We start from the raw sequence: 25,997 nt of genomic DNA on the forward strand, positions 1-25,997 counted from the left end.
ACCTGGACAGATGTGTATGGGAAAAATCTTCCCTCCTGGCAATGATGGGATTGGACCATGTGATGGGCTTGTGGGTGTTGGGGGCAGGTTAGGAGAAACTGTGTGGGGAATACCTGGAAGCTTCAGATTTGTATTTTCTCAGTTGGGCCAACATATCTCTTCTAATGAATTGGAACTTTGAGGAATTTCTAGCCTTGGGTTGTTATTTATTTGAGGATCCTATTTGGAATCCTGACATTGGATATGTGAAAGGCTACATTACATCCCTTCTTTTCCTCGAGATGTTTGTCATTCTCTCTCCCCCACCTTTTAAATCCACAAGGTGGTATAGTTTTCCAAGATGTTGCTTATTGCAAGGAAGGCTTCAATGCAGTGGTGGGATTCAGGTAGTTCGCATCTATTCGGGAGAACCGATTGTTAACTTTCTAAGCAGTTTGGAGAACCAGTTATTGGAAGAAGTCTCATATTGTTTTTTTCCCCACTTTACAGGGCTAATCCTGTAAGGAAGGCAGGAAGGAAGGAAACATTCTGGTGTTGTTTCCAGCCTCATCTTTATTGCCCTGCTTACAGAAACTGCCTCTCTGGTTAACACTTATTACATTGTAACAGCTAAGGCGAAGTGCCCATCGATGTAAGTGACGTTGAGTTGGCCACACCCACCCAATCACATGACCACCGAGCCACACCTACCCAACTGGTCATTAGGGCAGAGAACCGGTTGTTAAATTATTTGAATCCCACCACTGCTTCAATGGCTAAGACGGTGAGCTTGTCGATCAGAAAGGTCAGCAGTTTGGCAGTTTGAATCCCTAGTGCTGTGTAACGGAGTGAGCTTCCGTTACTTCTCCCAGCTTCTGCCAACCTAGAAGTTTGAAAGCATGTAGAAATGCAAGTAGGAAAATAGGGACCACCTTTGGTGGGAAGGTAACAGCGTTCCATGCGCCTTTGGCGTTTAGTCATGCCGGCCACATGACCACGGAGATGTCTTTGAACAGCACTGGCTCTTTGGTTTTGAAAAGGAGATGAGCACTGCCGCCTAGAGTCGGGAACAACCAGCACATATATGTGAGGGGAACCAATTGCAAGATGACAGTAGCTCCATCAAGGCAAGAGTTTGTCAGCCAGGCTGCTGAAACAGGTAGGGCTCTGCCCCAAAATATTGCCGACTGTTTTTTGTTGTTGTTTGGTTTGTTTTAATCTGGAAATCAATTTTCTCGAATCTGGCATCACGAAAGATTAGGACACATATACGTGAAGCCCATCTTCGCAGCGCAGAAGCCCACTGTCGCACATTTAATGTCTGCTGTTATTTTCTGTCAGCGTAATGGTATATCGCATTCCCAGCACAAAGGCAATAATGGAGAAATTTGATACTTGACAAGTTATCTGTCACATGCATTCAAGAGAGAAGCGCATGAGATGCTACGTTCAGTCCCATTTTTTTTTCCTTTTAAAGATTGGAACATGAGGTGCCAGACTCCATCGCGGGTGTGTGCATAATCACATTTATGGATTTATAAAATTTAAGAGTCACCTCTTGGTCCATTTCTTTTATAAAAAGCAAAAAGAAAACCCCAACCAGTGTGATTCTAGACAGTTATCAAGAAGATCAGAAGGATTTGAAAATGTTCTGTTTATTCTAGAGAGGTTCCTGCCAGCTGTCAGCTGTTGAACCCTTAGAAAAAGTTTTATTTCATTTTTTTTTTCCTCCAGAGCCATCTGAAAGTGACACGACATCATCAGGAGGCATTATTGTTTCCCAAGAGGACGCATGAAAAACACTGTCCTTGGTTCTCCGATTTGGGAGTAACAACAGTGACAAAAAGAAATGAGATCCATTCCCCCCCCCCTCTCTCATTTCTTCCCTTGCCTTCACCTCTGTGCCCTGGCTAAGAACTTAGTTTATCCGTAACTACAGTCCAGAAAGCCCCTAAGGTACCAAGCCATGTGGTGCTCTGCCCGCTCCCCAGCTCCCACAACTTGGCACATTTGGGATACCCCCTAGGTCAGTGCATGGAGCTCTGCTCGGCTGGAAGCGGGGTTTGCCCGGCGGCTGTTCATAAGTGTGGTCACCTCATGGCTGCTTCACCCCTGAGGATGTGCCCGGCTCTTCGGGAGCCCGCTCGCAAGGGAGCAACCGCCTGGCAACTCCCCCCTCTGGCCAGGCAAAACACCACTCCCCAACCTAGTGGTATCCCAAAGATGGCAAACAACATGAGCGCCTCCCCCCCCCCGCTCCCACGGCTTGGGGCCTTCGGGATACCGCTAGGTCGGTGAGTGATGCTCTGCCTGGCTGGAGGGGGGGTTGTCCAGGGGGCTTATTTTTAGGGGGGGTTATATTTTTGCCCATGTGGCAAGGCCTTAGTTTCAGGACAGGTTGTATTTTTGGGAAAACATGGTAGTACATAAGTCTTAAACGCTGCCAAGTTTGGCGGTCCCTGGCTTAGAAAAGAATAAATGCATGTAACCAGGTTAATTAAGAATCAAATGGCTAACCATGGTGTAGTGAACTTTATTAACGTTAAACTTTTTTTTCATTTTGAGCGTTAGGCTTGTGCAACCATTTGGTTAGTTTATGGATCAGCGCATTGTGCAAATGCAGAACAAGGCCGCCTTCAGCTGCCAGGCAAGTTATATAGTCTGTCATCAGTAGGTGAAGCTTGCAGTGGGTGTCAGGGTGTTACCAGTTATAGATCAGCATCCACCTCCCCACTGCACATCAGTGCTCCGATGACTGCGTGAAAGAGGCAGAGCGTATAGCTTTGTCACTGAGTGTTAGGAAGAGCGCAAAGATTTAATCACGGGAACTTTTCCCAAGACCAGCAGTTAAACTTTAGGAAGATCTGCAGGGAAAGTGTAATAATCTTGGCCAGGATTGCAAGAAACCCAGTTAGTTAGTCCTATTGATTATTATTTTTTTACCCTTTCCTGGATGGCAAGAAGCACAATTTAATTTAGCAATCAAAGGGACATTTTGCTTTGCTCGTTTGCCGGGCGTGATTAGCAATATTCATTTCTTTTGTGTCCTGCTGGGTTGAAATAATCCATCTCCCTCAACCCAACTTCCTGGAGTAGAGGCAATTTGCATAAAAGGGACAAACATATCAGGGGGGAAAATGTTTCTTAGGAGCGGCTGTGTTTTACCTTACTCTAAGAAATATTTATAAGGGATGTGGTGGCTAAGATGCTGAGCTGGTTGATCAGAAAGGGCCGCAATTCACTAGTTCAAATCCCTAGTGCTGTGTAACAGAGAGAGCTCCCGTTACTTGTCCCAGCTTCTGCCAACCTAGCAGTTTGAAAGCATGTAAAAATGCAAGTAGAAAAATAGGGACCACCTTTGGTGGGACGGTAACAGCGTTCTGTGCGCCTTCAGCATTTAGTCATGCTGGCCACATGACCATGGAGACGTCTTCGGCGCTGGCTCTTCAGCTTTGAAACGGAGATGAGCACCGCCCCCTAGAATCGGGAATCAATAGCATTTATGTGTGAGGGGAACCTTTACCTTTAAGAAATATTTGATTCTGTTGTCCCGTGCAGGGATAGGAAAAGAGGCTTAAGAAATTCTTTGGTGGAACCTTTTAAGACTGGATAAATGACTTTTGTAGGTAGTCCTCAATTTAGCAAATACTTAAGGTTCAATAACACTGAAAAAAAGTGACTTACAGCTGGTCCTCGCACATATGACCATTGCAGTGTTGGAAGAAACATCTGTCTGGTTCAGTTCCAAGCTAGGGGAAAGGTACAGGAGAAAAAATGAGTGGTTCTGGGCAACTGACCACATGGAGTTGAGAGTAGGGGGTATTTATACCTTCTCTTGGGCTCTGCACTTGAGCTTCCTGTTTCTGTGCAAGAGCATGCATTCTATTGGCTGTTGTCAGATTCCCATGTGGCTATGTACAAATGCTAAGGAGTTTGTCTGAGCTAGGTTTGGTTGACGTTTGGGCTGATGCAATGAAGGGGCTTGTTGGACAATTCCTATTGTGGCTGAGGGCTCACCCTACCTTGGTTCAGACCTTGCTCCAGGGAGTAATGGATTACCAAATCAATCTCTCTCTCTCCCCCCCCCCCCTCTCTTTCTTTCTTTCTCTCTCTCTCTGTGTAGCTGGGTCTCTGAGTTTCTGTCTCCCTTAAGATTACTATTTCTCTTTTTAGGGGAAAGATAATATTCTGCCTTTTTAAATATTTCTCAAAATATCTCATTCTTGTAGGAGAGAGGTGGGCACTAACTTTCTACAGCAGCATCCCAGGTCATGTGATCATCATTTGAGCCCTTCCCAGCCGTCTTCCAATAAGCAATCAATGTCAGAATCCAGATTTGCTTAACAACTATGTGATTCACTTAGCAATTTCAGTGATTCGCTTAACAACTGTGAGTGGGAGGAGGGGGGGAAAGGTCATAAAATTGGAGCAAGTCCTTTCACAACCACCTTGCTTAGCAACAGGAATTCTGGCCCCCCAAGTCTGGTTGCAAACTGAGGATAAACTGAGTAGAATCTTGATTTGATATTTTTTTCTCCAGGACTTTAATCATCTTAGTTGCTCTTCTCTGAACTTTTTCCAAAATCCCAACATCTCTTTTTTGTAGATTTCTTCACTTTCACACCATGGCTCATTGTGAGAGCTACAGTGTTAACTTACGATTGTCATTCCTGGAAAATTTTCAACCAAAACTGGGGGGGGGGGAAAGGAAGTCCTATAAATCAGTTGAGTATCATTGCCTTCCCACCAAGGAGTGTCATCTTCAACAGGATGTAAGCTAGGGGTTGGTTCCCCCCCCCCGCCCCTCATTTCCCCCAGAAAAATCCACAGCGGCAAAAGCTTTTCTGCCTTTTTTATTTTTAAACCCTCAAATGCCACTTGTGTTTCTTGGATTTGTTTTTTTTTCCTCTTGTTTCCATGGTATCGCAAGCAGAACTGTTTGTTATGATGGTGCTTTCCTGGTGCGTGTGTTCAGTCGTACCGATATATAAAAGGACTTTTGAGTTGTTTGAGTTTGGGGTAACGAGGACCAATTCTAAGCTTGTCATTGTCGTCTTGCTCCTGCAGCAGGTTGCCAAAGACACCCAGGCCTGGCAAATTGAAAAGCAAAGTGTGTGTGAGAGAGAGAGAGATGCTGTAGCAATGGAACTGTTTTGAGCTTAGCTTGTCAGGGAAAGCAAAGAACAACCAACTCATGTCCTAAAGCAGAAGCGTTGGAAGAAATGGACTCAATGTGGGGGGGAAAAAACAACACCACTTAGTGTATCTTTTTGATACAGAGTTGGAAGGGACCTTGTAGGTCATCTAGTCCAACCCCCTCATTCACCCAAGCAAATCCTATACCATGATAGATAGATAGATAGACAGACAGACAGACAGACAGACAGACAGACAGACAGACAGATAGATAGATAGGTGGATGGGTGGATGGGTGGATGGGTGGATGGGTGGATGGGTGGATGGGTAGGTAGGTAGATAGAGAGATATGATAGAGAGATATGATACAAAGAAATACAGAGGTGTGTGTGTGTGTCTGTGTGTGTGAGAGAAAGAGATGATAGATACTAGAATGAGAGAGAGGGTAGAAATAGGGGTCTGTATGAGAGAGAGAAAGAGAGATGATAGAAACAGAGAGAGTGAGAATGTGTGTGTGTGTGTGTAAGAGAGAGGGGGAAGAGAGAGGGAGAGGGAGGGAGGGAGAGAGAGAGAGATTATGTAGTGTGCTCCTTACCAAATACTGTAGCTGCCCTGGACAAGCCCCCATTGAAAGGAATGAGTCATGCAAGCTTGAATCACAATTAAGTGATTCTGTGTAACTTCGTGAAAAGGTTGCTGTGCTCCTTTTCAATATGGAGGAAGCCGACTTGGTTCATTTGGCTTTTGCAATCCAACTTGCAGACCATTAACTCTGTTGCGTTTGGGTGACATCTATCTAATATTCCATTATCTATCTGTGTATAACTCCAAACTCTGTTTACATTTCAGTCATAAACCCTTATCCCTAAAAGTAATTGAATATTGCGCAAAAAAAATACAGTCTCCTTTTTAGGCCTCCTGGATGATGAAAAGACCTACTATCATTGGTCATTTCACATAGCCTTTCTATTGAGTTGCACAGGCTGTTAAATACGAAGTTTGCTTTAAACCTGTTGTGGTCCACCAACGGTCTGCAGAGCTGGCAGCAAAGTCAGACAGTGAGGAGGTTGGGGAGGAACATGGGCCAGTCCTGGAGTCTGAGGAAGGCTCGGACGAGGGGTCTGCTTCACAGGCAGAGAGGGGACCAAGGCCATCTGATAGTTATGTGCTGCCTCCAGAGTCTGACATCAGTGAGGCAGAAGAACAGTGGGAGCCTGTTCCCAGTGTGCGCATGCGCAGAGCTGCCAGACGGCAAGAACAATTAAGAAAAAAAAAGGTGACTCGGGAGTAAGGCTTGGAGATGATTGGCCCCTCCCATAAGACATAAAAGAGGAGCGAACGGGATGTGAGCTTTTGCAGGAAGCAATTAGTTCATTCTAGTCAGTTCAAGCTCTAAAAAATCCTGTCTGACTCTGTGCTCTGTTTGACCTTGTAAAACTAAAAGACAATTAGGTCTCTGGCAGTGTTTCAAGGGAGTTAAAGGTGGGTACTTATCAACATTCCCCTGAAAAACTGTGGCAACCTGAGCAGACGTCTGTCAGAATCTTCATGGAATATTTGTGAATCACTATGGGCTGTGAATGACCATAATTCACAGCAGTCTAAATAAAATAAAGTTTTGGGGACTAGTTTTGTGATTTATCCTTTCTCAGGAAGCCTAGGTCAGAAGAAACCTCTGCTTAAGAACGGCGTTCAAGATTTGAATTCAAGGCCACATAGACAATCCAAAAAGATGAGTCGAATAGATGACACGTGAAACAAGAATCACGACATCCATAGATGACATGCAAGAAAGGGGAAATGACTATAATTTATTGATGGGTATTTCTGTCTGCAGCTTCCTGTTTGAATCTAGGTTGCTTACAGTGCATTAAAAGTGTGAATAGGCAAATTCTTTGCATTTGCAGAAACCCTAACCCTGGAAAATGCCTCGTTTAATTTCAACTTCACCCAGTTCTTCTTCATTAGCTATAAGCTTCGTTTTCCAGAGGTTCATTGAAGTTTCCATGAATTATTATTTTTTTATGTTGCTGCTGATGCCAAAGATTTTCAGGCATTTTTTGATCCAGCTATGGGAACTGAATCAAATGCTTTCTTATAGTCTATCCAAGCCATGAACAGCTTGGTTCGTCTTTTCTTTGAATTCTTTAGGATTAGCTTGTCAATCAGCAGTTGGTCCTTTGTTCCTCTTGAATTTTTGCAGCATCCTTTCTGTTCTACAGGAAGCAAGTTATTTCTTTCCAAGTATCCATAAATTTGGTTTGTAATGATACCAGTAAGGAGCTTGTATGTTGTTGGCAAACAGGTGATTGGCCTATAGTTTCCAGGATCCTTTCCTTGTTCTTTATCTTTTTGGATCAAAAATGTCCTTCCAGTTGTCATCCATTCATCATTTTCAAGTGTTTTTAAGATCTGATTCATTTGGGCTGCCAATCTTTTGTGCATTATTATCACAATTGTATCACAGCGGCCAGTTGTTTCGCTGGATTTGGCATTGATTACTAGTCGGGCCCCACCCAGGGGCCTAGGACGTCATGTATTTTCGTAATATGCGTGTGGATCCAAGCAGTGCGGCTTTTTGCATTTGACTGATGGTGATTTTTTCAATTTTTAACTGTTTTAAATGTAATTCCAGTGCTTTTGGAATAGCACCCAGTGTGCCAATTACCACTGGAATTACCAACTGGTTTGTCCAACTGGTTTGTGCCATAATCATTGAATTTCGATTTTTTAAATCCTGGTATTTTGCAATTTTTTCATGTTCCTTCTCGTCAACCCTGCTATCACCTGGTAATGCGATGTTTATGATTGTGACCTTATTTTTCTCAACCAGTGTGATGTCTGGTGTATTATGCACCAGTATTTTGTCCGTTTGTATGCGAAAATCTCATAAAATCTTGACCACCTGATTTTCGGTGACTTTTTCAGGCTTATGTTCCCACCAATTTGTTGTTGTTTTAATATTATAATTTTTGCACAAATTCCAGTGGATCATTTGTGCTACTGAATTGTTTCCATAATTCATACATTCGCTTTAAATAGCCTCTTTTTTTGTGGCTCTGAGTTGTAATAACAGGCCATTATGGCACGATTTTCATCTGCACTATATTTTTGTCGTTTTGTTGGCTGGTCCACTTGTAGCCCACTTATCAACAGATGCCCAAGGACCTCAACATCCACCGCGGCCCTTGTTAACCCATGCGACGACCGATGCGGTATAGGATTTTTATTCGTTTCTTTCACCATGTTGCATGGGTTGACGGGTTTTTATGAGGCCAGGTGACCTCAACCCTCCTCCTTTCTCATCCGGGCTTGGGACTGGCAATGGCAGAGTTGTTGTTGTGGTTGTGGTTGTGGTTGTGGTTGTGGTTGTGGTGGTTGTTGTTGTTGTTGTTGTTGTTGTTGTTGTTATTATTATTATTATTATTATTATTATTATTATTATTATTATACAATTGTATCACAGCGGCCAGTTGTTTCGCCGGATTTGGCATTGGTTACTAGTCGGGCCCCACCCAGGGGCCTAGGACGTCGTAACGTATTTTCGTAATATGCGTGCGGATCCAAGCAGTGCGGCTTTTTGCATTTGACTGATGGTGATTTTGTATACGGAAATCCCACAAGATCTTGACCATCTGATTTTCTGTGACTTTTTCAGGCTGATGTTCCCACCAGTTTGTTGCTGTTTTAATATTATAATTTTTGCACAAATTCCAATGGATCATTTGTGCTACTGAATTGTGCCGCAATTTATAATCAGTCTGCGTGATTTTTTTACAGCAACTGAGAATGTGATCAACAGTTTCGTCAGCTTCTTTGCAAAGTCTGCATTTGGCATCATCAGAGGATTTTTCGATTTTGGCCTTAATGGCATTTGTGCGGATAGCTTGTTCTTGCGCAGCCAGGATTAGTGACTCTGTTTCTTTCTTTAATGTACCTGTTTTTAACCATAACCAAGTTTGTTCCCTGTCCACTTTATCTTTTATTTTTTCCAGAAATTGACCATGCAGTGCTTTGTTCTGCCAACTCTCCATTCTTGATTTTATCACATCTTTTCTGTATTCTTGTTTTGTCTGTTGGGCCTTCAGTAGATTTTTGTTCTTTACTTCGATTAATAGATGTTCTTGAGTGTCTTTTAAATAATCAGCCAGTGCATGTTTTTCTTCTTCAACTGTTTGCTTCACTTGTAATAATCCTCTGCCACCTGATTTTCGGGGCAGATATAGTCTATCAGTATCACCACGTGGATGTAAACTGTAGTGCATTGTCATTAGTTTCCTGGTTTTTCGGTCCAAAAGGTCCAAATCAGTTTGTGTCCAGTTAACTATGCCAGCTGTGTATCTTATAACTGGTATTGCCCAGGTATTTATGGCCTTGATTGTATTTCCACCATTCAATTTAGATTTCAAAATTTTCCTAACTCTGTTGGTGTACTCTCGTCTGACAATAGTTTTTACTTCCCCATGCTTGATGTTATCCAACTGCAGAATGCCTAAGTATTTGTAGGCTTCATTTTCTTTGCATTTAATTAGTTGGCCATTGGGCATTTCAATTCCCTCAGATGCAGTGATTTTGCCCCTTTTTATGGATACAGTGGCGCATTTTTCCATGCCAAACTGCATTGAAATATCGGTGCTGAATACTCGGACTGTATTTGTCAATGATTGGATTTCTATTTCTGACTTTCCATAGAGTTTCAAATCATCCATATATAGTAAATGCGAAATTTTTTCAGCTTTTTTGGCTGTTTGGTAGCCTAATTTCATTTTTTTTAAGATTACTGATAGTGGGATCATTGCGATGATGAAGAGAAGAGGTGAAAGTGAATCACCCTGGAAAATTCCTCGCTTGATATTAACCATTCCGTAGCTCTCATTCCCTACTGCCAACTCAGTTTTCCATTGTTTCATTGCCTTTTCAGTAAAGGATGTAATATTTTTGCTAATGCCAGTTGTTTCTAAGCATTTTATGATCCAACTATGTGGCAGTGAGTCAAATGCCTTTTTGTAATCAATCCAGACCATATTCAAGTTCGTTTTTCTGTTCTTACAATTATTATTATTATTATTGTTGTTGTTGTTGTTGTTGTTGTTGTTGTTGTACAATTGTATCACAGCGGCCAGTTGTTTCGCCGGATTTGGCATTGGTTACTAGTCGGGCCCCACCCAGGGGCTTAGGACGTCGTAATCCAAGCAGATCCAAGCAGTGCGGCTTTTTGCATTTGACTGATGGTGATTTTGTCAATTTTTAACTGTTTTAAATGTAATTCCAGTGCTTTTGGAATAGCACCCAGTGTGCCAATTACCACTGGAATTACCACTGCTGGTTTGTGCCATAGTCGTTGAATTTCGATTTTTAAGTCCTGGTATCTTGCGATTTTTTCATGTTCCTTCTCGGCGACCCTGCTATCACCTGGTATTGCGATGTCTATGATTGTGACCTTATTTTTCTCAACCAGTGTGATGTCTGGTGTATTATGCGCCAGTATTTTGTCGGTTATTATTATTATTATTATTATTATTATTATTATTATTATTATTATTATCCCATATATTTTCAACATGGGAGGGTCTCTTTTTTCTTTTCTTTTATACACAAAACACCCCCTTTTTTCTATGGTTAGTGCTGGAGTCTATCTGTCTGGTGTGTGTGTGTGTGTGTGTGTGTGTGTGTGTGTGTTTGATCCTTGTTGACGAATGAAAATAAATGTTTTTTTTTAAAATAAAACCAGAGTCTAACTAAACTCTTGGTAATACCTGTGAAAAGCCGAGTTGGGAAGCATTTATAATGATAGTCTAAGTAATTGGCTGGATTTAATGTTGTAGTCAATGGAATATATAGGTTAATGATTAGTGGCTGGAAACTGTCTCCACAGTGTTCTGTGGAAGTGATTGCCACTTTTGCTTATGCATCGTTTGGGGATTGTGACATACAACCCACAAGGTTCAATGAAATTTCTCCCTGAGGTATGTGGGTGGAACTGTGAGCTCCAGCTAATGTGAGTGTATAGCATGGAAAGGTTTCAATGTTCAAGGAAGTCAGAGCTAATTGAAAATAGGTGAATGCAGCCAAAATGCCTTCTCTTCTCTTCTCTTCTCTTCTCTTCTCTTCTCTTCTCTTCTCTTCTCTTCTCTTCTCTTCTCTTCCCTTCCCTTCCCTTCCCTTCCCTTCCCTTCCCTTCCCTTCCCTTCTCCTCCCCTACTCTATTCTACTCTACTCTAATTCTTATTCTTTTCATTCTAATTCCTATTTTAATTTCTATTCTATTTTATTCTATTCTATTCTCATTCCTGTTCTGTTCTGTTCTATTCTATTCTCATTCCTGTTCTGTTCTCATTCCTGTTCTATTCTATTCTATTCTACATTCCAATATCTATTCTGTCCCGTCCCGTCCCGTCCCATCCCATCCCATCCCATCCCATCCCATCCCATCCCATCCTATCCTATCCTATCCTATCCTATCCTATCCTATCCTAACCTATATCTAAATTTTTATACCTCTTTGATAACACGGTTGGGAAGGGTCCTGCAAAAGTCATCCTGTTAGACCCTCCTCCCCATTAGGCACATGTGTCATACACAACTTGGCAATACGACAGATTGTAAAACAATCAACAGATGGACAATTCCGTTATATAGTTCATTCCATTTTATTTTGGGTTGATTTCTGTAGCCACCCGTGTCAACATGTGACTCTGGGTGTTGCACATCATGACACATTATAGACAATTTAAACAGTACAAAATATGACACCAAATAAATAAAGTTGTTACTACGGATGTTAATATAACCAAGAAACCAAGGCTTAAATATATTCAGGGCCTCAGAGCCAGACATGCAACCAAGTTCTCATAGCCTTATGAAAGGGCAACAGGTAGTCCTGGACTTATAACAGTCCACTTAGTGACCATTCAAAGTTACCACGGAAGTGAACAAAGTAACTTATGACTATTTTCCCCACTTACGATCGTGGCAGCATCTCCATGGTCACGTCAGCAAAATTAAAATGCGTGACAACTGACTCGTATTTATGACGGTGGCAATGTTGTGACGTGATCCCCTTTTGCGACTTTCTGACAAGCAAAGTCAACTGGGAAAGCAGATTCGCTTAACAACCGTGTGACCCCACTTTACAACTGCAGCAATTCACTTAACGACCGTGGGAGGAGAGGTCGTAAAATGGGGCAAACTGACTTAACCCCTGTCTTGCTTAGCAACATCAATTTCGGTCTCAATTGTGGTTGTAAGGATTGTGATAGTACACAAAAAATATGGGGCATGGTGTTTAGAGAAATTAGAGCACGCTTGAATGTCAATTTAGACATGTCACCAAGGATTGATATTACTGTTGCTGGGGGAAAAATAGAATATAAATGAAACCAAAAAAAAGGAATTGATTGTAAATTTGATAATGGCAGCTAGATTAGGGATGACTAAATATTGGGGATGAAATTGGGATAGTCAAAGAAATGAGTGGCATAATGAAATCTGGAGTATGGCAAGAAACGATAAATTAACTACGGAAATTAAATTTTAAAAAGGGATGATCAAAGCAAACAATTATAATGAAATATGGGGGTATTTTATAAAATCAGTGTTGGTAGAAGGGAAAGGGAGTCAACCTACTCAAGAATATATGTTGCCTTGGGGAGAATAATGGCACAATTGGAATATGTTGTATAACTTTTAATTGTTATATAGACAAAGAAATATAAGGGGGGGGCAAAGTCTCTGGGGTGTGTGGGTGCACTCTGTAATATTAGTTTATGTTTTTTTTTCCTTTTTTTCCTTTCTGTTTTTTTTATTTAGATGCACATGTATTATGCTTGTAGTATTTGCAATTAGAAAAATAAAATATATAAACAATTTTTAGAAACGTGGTTCTAAGGACTACCTGTATATAAAATGCAGCAGTGCTGGGATTCAGCCAGTTCGCACCTATTCGGGAGAACCAATTGTTAACTTTCTAAGCAGTTCGGAGAACCGATTGTTGGAAGAAATCTCCTTTTGTTGTTTTTTCCACTTTACAGGGCTAATCCTGTAAGGAAGGCAGGAAGGAAACATTCTGGTGTTGTTTCTAGCCTCATCTTTATTGCCCTGTTTACAGAACCTGCCTCTCCAGTTAACCCTTATTACCATTGTAACAACTAAGGCGAAGTGCCCATCGACCTGAGTGACATTGACTTGGCCACGCCCACATGATCACATGACCACTGAGCCCCGCCTACCCAGATGGTCATTAGGGCAGAGAACTGGTTGGTAAATTATTTGAATCCCACCACTGGAATGCAGCCATCACATCTAGGTAAAATGCTGGTTTATGCTCTTTGGGATGACTGCTGCTCATATCAGAACTTCAGAATGAGGAAAGGAGAGAAGAGAGATGGGAGACCTTAGGAATAAGGCTACCTTTAGCAAAACCCCTTTGCAGATTATAATCCTCTTTCTCCTCTTTCTTTCTCTTCAGATGCATCGTGGATAATCGAGTGACACGGGTCGCTTGGCTCAACCGAAGCAGCATTCTTTATGCGGGCAACGATAAGTGGTGCTTGGACCCCCGGGTGGAGCTAATTGCCAACACCAAAACCCATTACGCCATCCGGATAAACGACGTGGATGTGTACGACGAGGGGCCGTATACTTGTTCAGTACAGACGGACAATCACCCCAAAACCTCACGGGTCCATCTCATTGTGCAAGGTAAGGCTTCTGTTCTGACCCCCTCCTCCATCCAGTAACGAACTTAACTAACTTAAGAACTGCAACGATTCACTTAATAACTGTGGCAGGAAAAGTCGTAAAATGGGGCAAAACGCACTTAGCAAATTTGGGTTACCTGTACTGTCAGTCTCTGAAGGTTGCCTTCCCCTGTTGTGGTCAATAAGATTTATGCCCAGTTCAGTTTATCTGTGGTTAATGATGGAGCATTAACTGCTTTTGTGAAATGGACCAAGATTCGTGCCTGACCTTTGCAAGTAGCAGATATTTAAATATTTGAGAAATATTTTGAAATGTGAGGGTTTACTGTTTGAGCAGGGGCTTGGTCTAGAAGACCTCCAAGGTCCCTTCCAACTCTGTCATTTTGTTATTCTGAGATGATGGGGATAAGGATAAGGATGATTAGGATAAGGATTTCTTCTTACCTTACCATTGATCATTTATCTTGGGCTTTTCTTGGTAGCCGTTTTAGTAGAGCTAGGAAATTGAGTCTTGGGAGTTTGAACGCCGGCTAATTTTCAAATGCCGATGGATACATTGACTTGGAAACAAACTGGGTTAAGAAAGACATTGGTCTTGTACACCAAGTTGTCCTGAGCTAACCTGCAGTTGATAAGCTGGACTACATGTCAAACATCGGGGAAATCAGGAGATTCAGGCACTTCAAAAGAGTATAAAAATTTATGGTAAGCTTAAGCTCTCTACAAAAATCTGAACTACTAACGGTCAAGGGAAATTAGTGGGAGTTAAGAAAGGAATTCAAGGTGGGCTGGACTTAAATGTCTTGTGGGTGCATAGAGACTCATGACTGATAACATGTTTGACCCCTCCCTCGAGCTCAGGCAGATCATCTCCTGCACCATGTATGTCATTGACCAACCAATGAATGCCAACAAATCCCTAGGCATTTTTCTATCCTCTTCTTCCACTCCCTTCTGTTGTGGATTGTTAGCCGCTGGCCCTTCCAGCAGCCAAATCAGAGGAGGAGGCGTGGGAGTCGGAGTCAGCATCAGGGCAACCTTGGAGCTCCAAGGGGGAAGAGGGAATGGAGCTGGCAGAGAGAGAGAGAGAGAGAGAGAGAGAGAGAGAGAGAGGGAGGGAGGGAGGGAGGGAGGGAGAGAGAGAGAGAGAGAGAGAGAGAGAGAGAGAGGGAGGCAGCCCCTGGGCTGGCCGTCACCCCCAGATAGATAGTCAACAGCCCCCAGGTCTGGAGGTGGCTGATGAGGAAGAGGAGGAACAGCTAGATGTAGTGGATGCACAGAAGGCAGAGGAGAGGAGAGTAGTGGAAATCTATGGGCAGATTCTTGGGATAGAAGAGCCACCGCTGTTAACGAGGCCCTACCTCTGGGGATAAAAGGCAGGGGGTGGAGATGAATAGATGTGGCAGACAACCATTCATCTTCCAGTCGGAGGGCCTTGTTAGCCTGTGAGATAAACTTTTTGCTAATAAAGGAATCTTTTGAGTTCACGTCAGACGGTTTGCCGTGTTTAGGGAGCTGGTTCAGAACACCTTCCTTTATAGCAATCAAGGGAGGAAAAAAATGGAGCAAATTTTCTTCTCCGAGCATATACATCTCTTTACTCATGAAACAACTAACAGTTGCGTTTCCAATCTTGGCATTTTCTGTTATCTTTCAAATGTATGGCGTCTGTTTGCAATTCATGCATCAAAGCTGATCACATTAAAAAAAAATCAAAGCTATAATCATGGAAGCTGGAGAGTAGTAATTACTTACCCATCCTTTCTGGACCTCTGGTATTTAAAATCAATCCTGCCTCTGTTGTTTTAGTGTTTTATTATTTCGCTGCTTCTCTTTGTGAATAATTGTGGAAGGAAGATATACTGTTTCCTCAAGAGAGCAACACATTCTGTTAGTGGAAGGTATTACAAGGTCTCATTCTTTGAAGGAAGAGGGTAACTAGTTATCTAGGCAGAAAGTTGCTGTGGCTTGTCTTTGAAGTTAATTGGAATTGGGAGCATTCAGAATATTGTAATATCTAAGGAAGGTATATTTGTTTGTGACTTTCAAAGTCTCGTATATAAATTGTGGCCATCTCTGAAGCAAAAAAATAAACTATGGAAGCAAAAAAATAATAACTGTTTAATTTATTAAGATAACTTTTTTTTTGTTTTAATGGCAGAGTTCACAAATCTTCCAGGCATTTGCAAACCTGTTGTCTCAGGTGCCACGCAACTTATCTAATTGTGCTGTGTTCAGTAACAGATGGATGAATAAATTTCAGGCTACAAAGACCGGGAAGACAGTTTTATTTATTGTTCCTTGCCTATTGAGAGAAATGTTGCCAAATGAAAGCAACTACCTGCATCATTAGAGACGCGCTCGGAGAATTTCTAGCGAAAAACTGTCACGAATCCTTTTCCTCTCAGGCAAACTGTCTAAACTTTGCTGTCTCTTGATCCCCTGAAATGCAGCCCATCCCTGCTGAGAATCCAGGCTACATTCCACCACAGTAAAGTAGCCTTTAGCACAATGTACAGTCCCAGGTCATGTATTATCTTAGGCCAAACTTTTTAATGTGTATTGTGCATCAGGCACATATGTCAAATTGTGTGTTGTGGTCTGCCAGCCCCTGGCCCCTCCAGCAGCTGAATCAGAGGAGAAGGAGACTGGGAGTCAGGGTCAACATCAAGGCAACCTGAGAGCTCCGAGGAGGAAGAGGGAATGAAGCTGGCAGAGAGAGAGAGAGAGAGAGAGAGAGAGAGAGAGAGAGAGAGAGAGAGAGAGAGACAGAGAGAGACAGAGACAGAGACAGAGAGACAGAGACAGAGACAGAGACAGAGACAGAGGTGGAGCTTGGGTCGTCCATCAGCCCTCAGATGGAGAGTCAACAGCCTCCAAATCTGGAGGTGGCTGAGGAGGAAGAGGAGGAACATCTGGGTCCAGTGCTTGATGTGTGGATGTGCAGAAGTCACAAGAGAGGAGAGCAGTGGAAATCCGTGGGCTGGTCCTTGGGCCAGAAGAGCCAATGCTGCTAGTGAAGCCCCACCCTATTTCTGGGGATAAAAGGCAGGAAGTGGAGATGAATAGGTGTGGCAGACAACTATTCATCTCTCTGCCAGACAGACTTGTTAGCCTGCAGTGAGGAAAAAAAATCCTTCTTGTCGGGGCTCCTATACTTCTAATATAGGAATCATAGATTCAACTTCAAAGGGTTTGTCGTGTTTCGGGAGCTGAGTCAGAAAACTGAGATTGTTAGGGGGTGCAATGGCCTAGCAGTGAAGATGCTAGGCTTGTCAACCAGAGGTTGTCAACCAGAGGTTGACAAGCACCGTGTAATTCTGTCCTTGCTCCAGCTCCTGCCAACTTAGCAGTTCGAAAGCATGCAAATGTAAGTAAAAAAAAATAGGTACCACTTTGGTGGGAAGATAACAGTATTCTGTGCACTTTGATGTATAGCCATGCTAGCCACATGACCACAAAAATGTCTTTGGACAACATTAGCTCCCTTGGCTAAGAAACTGAGATAAGCAACACACCCTAGAGTCTGACAGGGGTAAACAGAGGAAAACGTTACCTTTTACCTTTAATAAATATTTAAGACAGTGTCCATGGCATCAGATGTTCCGACCTAGGCCTTCCAAGAGCAAGAAAGAAACTCCTTGTCCCAACAAAAAACCCTTTTGTTATTTTACTGTGAATTCTGCTCATTCACATCCAGCAAAGTCTTTCTAGGGAGGATTTACAGTCACAGACCTTATCTGGCTTGGAGAGCTGCCAGGCCGAGATCTGCAGAACTTGGCAAGGAGTCTTGGAAGATCACGAACCAATTAAGCGAACTAATTGTCACCTGCAAACTCCACTCCCCTTTCGTTCCTCTTTTAGTTCCTCTGGACGGGACATTCATTTTCCACCTGTGGCCTTACTCCCAAGTCAACCCTTGTTCCTTAGCTGTTCCCTTCATCTGGCAACTGTGCACATGCACACACTGGGAACAGGCTCCAGCTGTTTGTCTGCCTCACTGATGTCTGACTGTGAAGGCAGCTGAAAACTGTCAGACGGCCTTGGCCCCCTTCTCTGCCTCCAACACAGAGCCTTCATCAGAGCCTTCCCCAGACTCCAGGATTGGCCCATGTTCCTCCCCAACCTCCTTACTGTCCGAATCTGCTGCCAGCTCTGCTGGCCGCTGGGGGACCACAATATCAGAACTCAAAGTGGGGAAAAAGCATGCCCTTAAATATTCTGTAGAAGGATATAAAAACAAATCTGCAGGAACCTTGTTTCGTTTCCAAAACAATACATAAACGTCATCCACATATTGATTGTAATAGTTGTGCTGCATTATCTCTTTGCTTTGCAAAATCTGGTAGCGATATTTACAAAGTGATATTTGTCTTTTCAGTGAAAGATGCAGGGGTGGGGAGAGCATAATTGCCTGATAATAATCTTTCATGGTTCCGAAAATATACCTCACCATCTGCTGTGGATGAAATAACCGGCTGTTCCCTGCATGATTCCTCAGTGGAAAGTATATTTAAGGGGATATGTTATCCTTCAACCCCCCCCCCCTTTTACCACCCCATTCATGCACACCATAAGCAGGGGAGGCACTGTATCTCTCTCCCCACCCCTCGAATTTAAGAGGATTGGGGAGTCAGAAGCACAACAGACATTTTAGTGCTATCAAATGTACCTCCTTTCCTTTAATAGCCATCAAACAATAGCGGAGCACACAAGCCCTTCATTCTGCAGGGGATTAGGAGAAAATGATGTCTATTTCTGCTGGTGACCAGCGGCAGTGACATATTTTATTGTTATTTTTACACAGTTATTCACACAGATTTGTTATTGGTTGGTGGTTTGGTCTTCATCGTAAGGCTGGAATTTTGACACTCGTGAGCTTCCTTGAATGCTTGTCAGGTGAAATAAATCAGGAAGCAAGGAGGTTGAAATGAATACAGATTTATTGTGGACTAACACGCTCTACAAGAATCTGAACTACTGATGGTGAAAGCCCATTAGCGGTAGATAAAAAGTCAGCGGACATCGAGGTGGGCTGGATTTAGATCTCTCGCGGGTGCCAAGCAATAGCACTTGCACTTATATACTGCTCCACTGTCTAAGCCAGGGGTGTCAAACTCAATTTCATTGAGGGCTACATCAGTGTTGTCTTTGACCTCAGGGGGCCAGAGTGGGTGTGGCCAGGATGGGTGTGGCCAGGGTGGACATGTCCAACTCAACATCACTTGTGTCGGGAGCACCTGTGGTGCTCTGCCAGTGAAAACGGGCTCCTGAGCTTTGTCGTTGGCTGCAACAGCCTCCTGTAACCCTCTCCAGCTCTCCCAAACTCACTGGCAGAGGCATTGTGGGCCTGTACTTTGCTGTTTCAAGAGTGGCACTGTGTGCCGGATCCAACCCCCAACCCTTGAGAGTTTGACACCCCTGCTCTAAGCGGTTTATAATGTCACATACTGCTCCCAAAAATCTGGGTCTTCATTTTACCGATCTTGGAAGGATGGAAGGATGAGTCAACCTTGAGCCAGTCAGGATCAAACTCCTAGCAGTGGGCAGAATTGCCCTGCAATACTGCATTGTAACAACTGTGACACTACAGCTCAAGACTAATGATATGCTTGACCCTTCTCTCGGGCTTAGCCTGGTCATCTCTTACAATGTTCAGGAAGGTGGGGAACTCAAGGACTGCACAAGATGTTTGCGTAAATTTGTTATCCTTGTGTTTTGGCTACATAAACGGCTTTGTGGCATAAAGTCAAGGAAAAGGTCCATATTGGTGAATACTGTAGCAGAAGATTCTTATCAAGTCATCATGAGATTCATTTAATTCAACTACACAAGGGCAGATTTTTCCTCCCCCAGGATATACAACAGTATACCTTCCTCAGTCTTGACTAAGATTGACGCAGGGGTGAGTTGTTGGGGGTTTGAAGGGGTTCGGGAGAACCTCTAGCTAAGATTCTTTGCAGTTTGGAGAACCCCCAAATCCCATTCCTGGCTGGCCCCGCCCTCCCCTCCCCTCCCAGGAGTCTCCACGTGGACCATTTTGGATGCAGGTAAGTGTAGGATGTCGTGACCTGACAAATGCGTGCCCGACAACAGTGCGCCTGACAAAACTGCGGCGATAAAACTGCAACATCGACAGCATGCCCACAAAGGCGCATTGACAAAAGAGCGCCGACAGAAGCATGATTACGGTTAAGGTAAGGGTTAGGGTTAGGGTTAGGGTTAGGGTTAGGGTTAGGGTTGGGTTTAGGGTTAGGGTTAGGGTTAGGGTTAGGGTTAGGTTTAGGATTAGGGTTAGGGTTAGGGTTAGGGTTAGGTTTAGGGTTAGGTTTAGAGCTTGCTTCTGTCGGCACACTGTTGTCGGCGCACTTCTGTGTTCATTCGTCTGCGCAATTTTGAACTCGTGGTTTTTTCCCAGCGGTTTTGTCTGCGCGCTTTTGTTGAGCGCGCATTTGTCGGTGAACCGTAGGATGTATGTGGAGGCTCGGGGAGGGTGAAAAACAGGCTTTCTGGAAGGTTGAAAATTGCCTCCAGAGGGCCTCCAGAGCCTGGGGAAGCTGTTTTTGCCCTCCCGGAGTCTCGAGAAAAGCCTCCGGAGCCTAGGGTGGGCAAAAATGCCCCACCTCCCACCATGGTGCTGGGGGCCGACTAGGCCACACCCGCCATGGCCATGGCTACCCAGCAACCAGGCAGAGAACCCACCCCTGACATGGTGACTATGCTAGCTACTGCCAGATTGTTCCCTGATATCTGCTGGTTTGTCCAACATCCTTAACTAATTAAGTTGCGAGCTAGTAGCATACGAAGTGCTGCATTTGGCTAGTTTTAGCTGGCTCAGGCGATTTTTTGTTGTTGTTGATGATGTTAATGGTTTAAAGTATTGTGTAAATCCAATCTATTCGAATAGTATATGGTTCAGGTAATGTTCAACGGATTACTTTAAAAAAAAAGCCCATGTTAAATTGATTGTACAAACTCAGCCACTTGGGCAAAGAGCCAGAGCAATTTGAGATATTTCTATGCTTAACATCTACAATGAAAAATTATATACTCTGTGCATGTGTGTGTGTGTGTGTGTGTGTGTGTGAGAGAGAGAGAGAGAGAGAGAGAGAGGGAGAGAGGGAGGGAGGGAGAGAGAGAGGGGGTGGGAGACTAGTGCATTTTGAAGAGCAAAATTGTTTAGCTCATAGTCACATCCTTCAAATGAAGATATAGCAGTGATCTTAAGAGCTATATTCTTCCATAGAGAGTGATGTTACAGAAATACAGTTAGTTGCCACAGTCCAAGGTGAGCTTATAGAGGCAGGATAATTAAAAGCTCCTTGCAGAAATAGACCCAGTGCAGTGGTGGGATTCAAATAATTTAACAATTGGTTCTCTACTCTAATGACCAGCTGGGTAGGCAGGGCTCGGTGGGCATGTGACAGGGTGGGCATGGTCAACTCAATGTCACTCATATTGATGGGCACAGGTTCTTCCTCCTGTCTCCCAAGGTTATTCTCACAGCCCATTACACATATTGATCTCAGTACGATCAAAGTGTTCAGCTATAGATTACTGATAAATAACAAGAAAGTAGAGTTGATGGATGATCAATAGGTGAGCTGACCTCAGATAAGTGGAGATCACTTGAGTTTGTGCCTCTGAGAGCCTCAGAGAAAATGTAATGGTGATAGAGTGGAAGACAAGGACAAAACTATATATTTCTTAGAGAAGCAGAAACTCCTTCAGATGAAAAAAAAAAAAAAAACGTTTACCAATCGGCAATTCCTCCATTAAGGGCTAATCAAAACTCCAATGCAACATGCTCATCTTCTCCAAGCATTTATCCAAGCTAAATAGTATGCAATTCTGGACATTAAGAACAAGAAAAGTACCCCAAAATTAGCTTACAGAAGTAATTACAAAGGGATGTAGTGGCTCAGTAGCTAAGACGCTGAGGTTGTCAATCAGAAAGTCTGGCAGTTTGGTGGTTCGAATCCCTAGCAACTGAATAATAGACTAAGCTCTCGTTACTTCTCCCAGCTTCTGCCAACCCAGCAGTTCGAAAGCACATTAAAAATGCAAGTAGAAAAATAGGAACCACCTTTGGAGGGAAGGTAACAGTGTTCCATGTGCCTTTGGCATTTAGTCATGCCAGCCACATGACCACGGAGACGTCTTCAGACAGTGCTGGCTCTTTGGCTTTGAAATGGAGATGAGCACCGCCTCCTAGAGTCGGGAACGACGAGCTCATATGCGCGAGGGTAACTTTCGACATACAACAGTTTTTTGCCTTATTTTATTTTTAAATGTCCATATGGCCCATGTACGTATATTCTCAAGTCAAGTCAATGTTTATTACAGTCAAAGACCAGAACAAATTAAAAACACTCAAGGAATATCCAGGAATATTAAAGACTTCATTTGACTATGCACTCAGGGATAAATGTATCTCTGGATAAAGCGACCTCTGATTTTTAACCAAACTACCATGAAAAATGTATAATCTGTGGATTACTCACAGACAAGCCAACTGTGAAAATTAAAACATACAAACAATTCAAGACTTGACTATTTGTAAAGGTAAAGGTTCCTCCGCACATGCCTGCTAATCATTTCCAGCACTAGGGGGCAGTGCTCATCTCTGTTTCAAAGGTGAAGAGCCAGCACTGTCCGAAGACGTCTCTGTGGTCATGTGGCCAGCATGACTAAACACCGAAAGCGCATGGAATGCTGTTACCTTCCCACCAAAGATGGTTCCTATTTTTCTACTTGCATTTTTACGTACTTTCGAACTGCTAGGTTTGGCCGAAACATGGACAAGGAACGGGAGCTCACTCCATTAGTCGGGATTCGAACCGCTGAACTTCCAGCCTTCTGATCGACAAACTCAGCATCTTGGCCACTGAGCCACCCCATTCCTGTGACTGTGACTATTTGTAGGTAGTGCATATTTCACAATCATTTTGGTTAAAAACTCGGGGGTTCTCTTATCCACATATGGGCTTCTATCTGAGCATATACGGTATAATTTTAAATTTTTTGCAAAGTCGGCCTTTCTCAGATGGATGTGTTTGAAAATAAGAAACGGAAGAGGCCAAATGAGATTTGTATTTGTCCTGTGCTGCAAAATATTCTCATCTTGTAGAAGAGATTAAGAAAAGTCCACCTTATCTCAGGGCTGATGAAAATGGACTTTGTGAAGTACCCCGGCGCTTAATCTCACTTAGACACAAGCATTTGCATGATAGGGAAAAAAAAATGATGGAATCCAAGTTCAAGATGCAAGGAAGAAAAAGGTATTTTTTTAAAAAAGAAGGAGGAGAATTTGAGAGATATTTGGCTTTTCGGTTTCTTATCAGCTTCTTGAGGCTATCTGGTCCTTTCTTTTGTGCTGAAGCAACTAATCACTCCCAACCACTTTTGTCTGGTCCAAATGAGATTTCCCATTCCTTCTGTGCCCCAGTTAATCTCTTAAATCCTGCCCATTGTTTGATAGTTAATTACCTGTCTACTCCCATAACACAACTCTGTGGCTCTGGTAAAGGGAAGGAAACTCTGAAATCCTACTCACTTGCTGGAAATTTCCAGAGAAATTGGGAGAGAAAGGTTGGATTTGGGGTCTCTCCCAATCTTCTGGAGAAGTTTCTCCCAAGCTTTTCCTAGTTAGATGTGTTCTGCCTAGACCTTTTTTTAAAATTTTGTTTGTCAAACATGTACAAGCTAAGAGGTATAAATATAAACATGGACATGAACAAAGGAAATGAGTACAAATAAATGGGGAGAATAGGACTCGGACGGTAGGCACGCTGGTGCGCTTATTCATGACCCCTTTATGGACCTCTTAGAAATGGGGTGGGGTCCATACTAGACAGTTTAAGGTTGAAGCTGTGAGGGGTTTGAGGATGTAACAACGGAGTCAGATACAGCATTCCAGGCGTTGACCACTCTGTTGCTGAAGTCGCATTTTCTGCAATCGAGTTTGGAGCGGTTTGCCATGAGTTTGTATCTATTGTTTGCCCACATATTATTGAGGTTGAAGCTGAAGAAGTTGTTAACAGGTAGGATGTTGTAGCAGGCAATTTTGTGTACTACACTTAGGTCAGACCAGAGGTGGCACAATTCCAGGTTGTCAAGCCTAAAATTTTGAGCCTGGTGTCATAAGGGATTCTATTGTGAGCAGAGGGGTGGAGGACTCTTCTTGTGAAATACCTCTGGACTCGTTCAATTGTATTAATGTCCGATAAACAGTGTGGATACCAGGCAGACGAGCTGTATTCGAGAATTGGTCTGGCAAAGGTTTTGTATGCCCTAGTTAGCAGTACAGTGTTACCGGAGAAGAAGCTTTGCAAAATTAGGTTAACAACTCTTAATGCCTTTCTGGCAATGCTGTTACAGTGAGCTCTGGGGCGTAGATCATTTGAGATGAGTACTCCTAAGTCCTATCTATCTCCCTGGATAGTAGATCTTTGTTGTTGCCATTGTTGTTCCCCTGAGCCCCTTCCTCTTCTGATTTCCTCTTTGAACTTGAGCGTCCAAAAGTTGCTTAGCAACTTCTGCCACTTAGCAACATAAACTTTGACCTCCCTTGTGGTTGTAACTCAAGGACTATTGTATTGGGTACTCCAGGCATTGACAGGGAAGAACCTGATGGTGTGAATTCATCAATCCAGGTCGAGAAATAAAGCAGTCCAGCCCTTGACAGCCCATCAGCCCTTGTCCCAGCAGCGCAACAATCCTGCATCCCTAAATCTAACGCGGGAAATGATTTCTTCAGATACGAAGCTGTGCTGCAATTTTGTTCGAGCAGGAAAAAGAACTCCTTCAATTAAAAAAAAACTAACAAGAAAGATGGGTAAATTTCCTTTTTGCCCTTGCAGTCCATTCTTTGTCAGAGGAAACAGACCTGAGGGACGCAGAAGAGTCTTTCCAAGTTGTGGCTAGTTGGTGAGGTTGTCTGTTTTTATCAAATGCACTTGGCGGCTGCCTCCAGAGGGCGGAGTTGTCACTGGTAATCTGTCACCAGCATCTGGCGAGAGAGTCAGCGGCAACTGCATTTTCTTCAGTAACTGGTAGGATATCAGGAACAATAGATTTGGGTTTCACGATAAAGCACAGGAGATGACCCAGCATCTTGACTTAAATATTCCTATTTCTTTAAAGCTGCAAGGACATTCTGCCAATCAAAGCACAGAAGAATGGGCTATTTAGATGGGATGAGTTTCCAATACCAGAGGGCTGGGGTATAACAAACTTTTATAATCCACCCTTTTGGGAAAATATGAGCCAGAGTGAAGTATCTACAGCAGCTGAAAGTTCTTCCATCAGTGTATCTCAACCTTGGCAACTGTGTGGACTCCCAAAAATTCCCCAGCTAGCATGCTTTAAAATGTGTGGACTTCAACTCCCATAATTCCCTAGCCAGCATGCATCAAGGGAGATGGACTTCAACTCCTAAGATCCTCCAACTAGCATGCTTTCATGGGTGTGCACCCCAGAATTCCCCAGCTAGCATGCTTTAAGATGTGTGGACTTCAACTCCCAAAATTTCCTTCTAGTATGTTTTAAGATATGTGGACTTCAACTCCCAGAATTCCCTAGCCAGCATGCATCAAGGGAGATGGACTTCAACTCCCAAGATCCTCCAAATAGCATGCTTTCATGGATGTGTACTCCAGAATTCCCCAGTTATCATGTTTTAAGATGTGTGGACTTCAACTCCCAGAATTGCATAGCCAGCATGTTTTAAGGGATGTGGACTTCAACTCCCCAAATTTCCTTCTAGGATATTTTTAAAGATGTGTGGACTTCAAATCTCCAGATTCCCTAACCAGCAAATCTGGTTGGAGAAATCTGGAAGTTAAAGTCCACTCATCTTAAACGTGCCAAGTTGAGAAACTGGGGAGTGGCCCTAAATGGCATGGCATTTTTTTTTTAATATGATAATCTAGGCTTTCACATTTCTCCAAGCAATAAAATGGCTTAGACTTTTCCTCTCCCTAGCAAAATCAGAATTAGATATGATGGAATGGATAAATTGACTTCTTTGATTAGAGAAGAGACATGATCTACGTGGGTTTGGGGGGGGGGGATTGGTGAATGCTTCTTATGGACTATAAAAATGAACTTCTGATTTATGCTTTTGGTGATTAGGTAGGAGAGATTATAGAAAGAAGAGTAATATGATGTAATTTTAGAGAG

At 43.0% G+C, this 25,997-nt stretch overlaps 1 protein-coding gene across 3 annotated transcripts in view; it reads left to right on the forward strand.

The window, feature by feature from the left end:
- Window positions 1–25,997, forward strand: part of NTM (neurotrimin) — a 344,658-nt gene that overhangs the window by 192,631 nt on the left and 126,030 nt on the right. For all 3 annotated transcript variants that reach the window (XM_032229681.1, XM_032229682.1, XM_032229683.1), the window contains exon 2: window positions 13,583–13,815. In XM_032229681.1, the coding sequence (XP_032085572.1) occupies window positions 13,583–13,815 (233 nt within the window). The remainder of the gene's footprint in view (window positions 1–13,582; window positions 13,816–25,997) is intronic.

This window comes from Thamnophis elegans, chromosome 13, assembly GCF_009769535.1.
Source record: "Thamnophis elegans isolate rThaEle1 chromosome 13, rThaEle1.pri, whole genome shotgun sequence".
NCBI classification, from domain to species: Eukaryota; Metazoa; Chordata; class Lepidosauria; order Squamata; family Colubridae; genus Thamnophis; species Thamnophis elegans.